Genomic DNA, 3,275 nt, shown 5'->3' with positions numbered 1-3,275 from the left:
GTGATTTATCACCCTTGCTTTCTTGCAGGTGCCTCGTATATTCCTGTTACCGCTGACATCGCTTTCCTGATCGACGGCTCTCGCTATGTTGGTCGACGAAACTTCCACCTCGAGAAGGTTTTTATCAAGTCGATCGCCCGACGCTTCCCGATCACCAAGCACCAGTCACACATCGGCGTCGCCACTTACGGAAGCCGACCACACTTGCGCATGCGCTTTAACCAGTACAACTCTCTTGGTTTGGTGCTGCGAGCGTTGGATTACATCCGGTATCCGAACCAAAACGGAAGACGCGTTGATCTTGGAATGAACGCCGCGCTGCGCTATTTCTTCAACAGGAGGAATAAATATTTCTTCGTTCAGAAGATCCTTGTTGTAGTCGTCAGTGGAAGACAAACTCACCGGTCCTATTATCTCATGGGGCGACTTCGCCTGCAGTTCGCTAAGCTCGGCGTCAAAGTGTACATCGTCGGCGTTGGTCGCCTCGATTACAGATACCTTCGTCCAGTCACTTACAAGAACAGACACATGTATACTGTGCGCTCGTACAGAAGCCTGATTACTAGAGCCGGTCAAATAGCAAAGGCCATCCACAATGAAATGGTGAGATTATTTCCGATAGAAGGCAGGAAAAAGCCCTGGTTTGGGCTGGACACGTGATGACCAAACACCCAAACATTGCGTCATTAGAAGTTTTCATACATCTCTCAATACGATTTGGTAGTACTTATCCCATGGATAGTGATTTTTTGGATAGTACGTTCCAACCTTTGAATAACTGGGGCCTGGTATTTACTGTCTAATGTCGCTGTCCTGTAACTGATGACAGTTATGAACGTTACTTAGGCAACAACGAAATGAAAGCCTCAAAAAAATCCAAGCTACAACGGGAGTCGAACTCATGGGCCCTTGAAAATACCAGTGCAGTGTTGCATCAATTAACTCGCTTAGAAAGTTTTTCAGGGGCTTTAGCAATTTCTTTTATAGGAAACAGGGTGATCGTGGCAGTTACAGATTCAATTTAGGCGATTGCGTTATGAAACCTGGAAATTTCAAGACTTCAACGGGGTTCAAGCTTCCGCAGAAGTCCTGAATTTTTCAGACTTCATAATGTAATTTCATAAATTGCACTCATAACTGCGACAATCATCCCAAACGTCATTTCATTGCCTTAGCTCATGAAAACGATTTACCTCGTATACCTCAGTTAAATTGCTATCACTGCAGCTTTTGTTCCTTTCCGCTGATTATATTATATTTATTTATTTATTTATTTATTTTATCGTTTTATTTCTTTCACTTGTAGCGAATTACACGCGATAAATATCGAGATATGCTTGCCCGGCTCGACAGTCGTCGTAATCAAGGCTTCAACAGAAGTGAGGAAGACTGGGAACAAGTCACGGATACCAGTACTGAGCCATCCAATCAAACAGAACCGGAAGATGAAACTACTTTCCACAAGCCCCACGAAGCATTTGAGGGGCCGCCAGTCAACAGTACCGCGGAAAACTGGGAGCAAGGCAAACAGACGTCTCAAAGCAGCAATGAGTTACAGTCAGAATATCAGGGAAGCCTTGTTCAGCCCCAGGAATCAGATGGTCCGCGGTCAAATAGTACCGAGGATGATATGGAACGAAACATCAACTCCACTGTGACTGACGTTCCTAATCAAATCAATGGAATGGAATTGAAAAGTGACGTCAGTGCTAATAGTTTCCAGGAATCTAAAAGTCAGTGGTCAAGCGGCACTGAGGAGGACCTGGGACGAAACGTGAATTCCACGTTGACCGATATTCCTGAAAAAGTCAGTCCACCAGAACCGGAAAGTGACGTCAGTGCTGCTAGTTCCCAGAAACATAAAAGTCAGCGGCCAAACAGTACCGTGGAGGATCTGGGACGAAACATCGACTCCACTGTGACTGAATTGGAAAATGACGTCACTGTTTCCATTCCTCACGAATCCGAAGGACCACAGTTGAACAGCGCCGAGGTAGACATGGGTCCAGAAATCAGCAACACGACTTCGGCCGACGTTCCCGAAAAAGGCAATGAAACAGAATCAGTCGATATCGCTTCTCCAACAACAAATCCTCCTAAAATGGTTGATCAACGCGCCGACTTGCGACCGAAGAGAAACGGTACTATGAAGGAATTTACGCATCGGCGAATGAATGGAACAGATTTTGAAGACATCTCCAATCTTGCCAGAATACACGAAATGCATGGTCAGGGACCCAACGGTACCGTGGAAGACTGGGGACGAAACGGCACGACCATGAATCACTTATTTGATCAGCGCAACGGTACAGAATTGGAGAACATCGTTTAGGTGAACGACACCACGGAAATAAATGTTCGAAATTATTTGGACATGCATCTTGTCAGGATGGATGTCTGCACTGAAATAAAGTCACTTTGATCGTGCTTTGGGAAAGTGCAAGCTTCAAAAATCTCAGTCTTCGCAAGATGAAGTCTAGGAAAGCTTTTGGTGTCGATAAATCATAAGTTTCGGCAGAGAAATGGGTCGTTTATATTACTACTATTGTATTAGAAGTTATAGCAGGATAGAATAAAATTAACTGAGATTCAGTTGAAAAAGGTGTCCTTTTCATGTTTTTATTTAAAGGAAAGATGGAAGAAAGACCTAAGCACAGTTGCTTTATCATGAAATTACCTCCCTCTTACCACAGTGCTTAGAAGCTATACCAAGCGCACAAACAATTTTATTAGGATAAAATTGCTAGTTGTGATATCACCTTGTGCAAACGACTTACCACGAGTGATTTTAAAGGCACCGATTACGACAACCTCGTTCCTAGGGTCTCTCATCTTAACGCCTGGGGCGAGCGAGGAGAGACCCTTGTAGGGTCTGGTCACATGTCTCCCAGAATCTGGGAGATAACAATTTATCCAATGAAGGGAGGGGCGGCTTAGTAAGAATTTTGTCTATACTGAGACTACGGGAGTGCGGAATGTGTTGTCACCAAAACAAACCAAGTTTCACGTGCTACGGTATGTGAACATATGTTCTTCTGCGGCTATGTCCGGCGATAATAGTTTGCAAACGCCGAAGAAAACACATACATCGTCTGTCATAAGTTGCTGTAGATTGTGCGGTTCAGTCAAAGTCGTTTTACATTGTAAAAATATGTTCAAGAAGAACACTGAAGAATTGCTCGCCTTAGCCGATAACTTGTTTAACTTTTAGATTAACGTTAGAATAAACACTATGCGAAATTGCAGCCTGAAGGCTACTGTAAAACATCGCGGGT

General features: G+C 44.1%; 1 protein-coding gene across 1 annotated transcript in view; it reads left to right on the top strand.

Annotated features, from left to right (window-relative positions):
- Positions 1–2,561, top strand: part of LOC137968775 (uncharacterized) — a 38,736-nt gene extending 36,175 nt beyond the window's left edge. Inside the window, exons 40-41 of the mRNA XM_068815266.1 lie at positions 29–603; positions 1,307–2,561. Coding sequence (XP_068671367.1) covers positions 29–603; positions 1,307–2,332 — 1,601 coding nt within the window. The 3' untranslated portion in view covers positions 2,333–2,561. The remainder of the gene's footprint in view (positions 1–28; positions 604–1,306) is intronic.
- The last annotated feature ends 714 nt before the right edge of the window (positions 2,562–3,275 follow it).

Source organism: Montipora foliosa, chromosome 8 (genome assembly GCF_036669935.1).
Source record: "Montipora foliosa isolate CH-2021 chromosome 8, ASM3666993v2, whole genome shotgun sequence".
Classification (NCBI taxonomy): domain Eukaryota; kingdom Metazoa; phylum Cnidaria; class Anthozoa; order Scleractinia; family Acroporidae; genus Montipora; species Montipora foliosa.
This window is presented reverse-complemented; position numbering and strand designations above follow the sequence as displayed.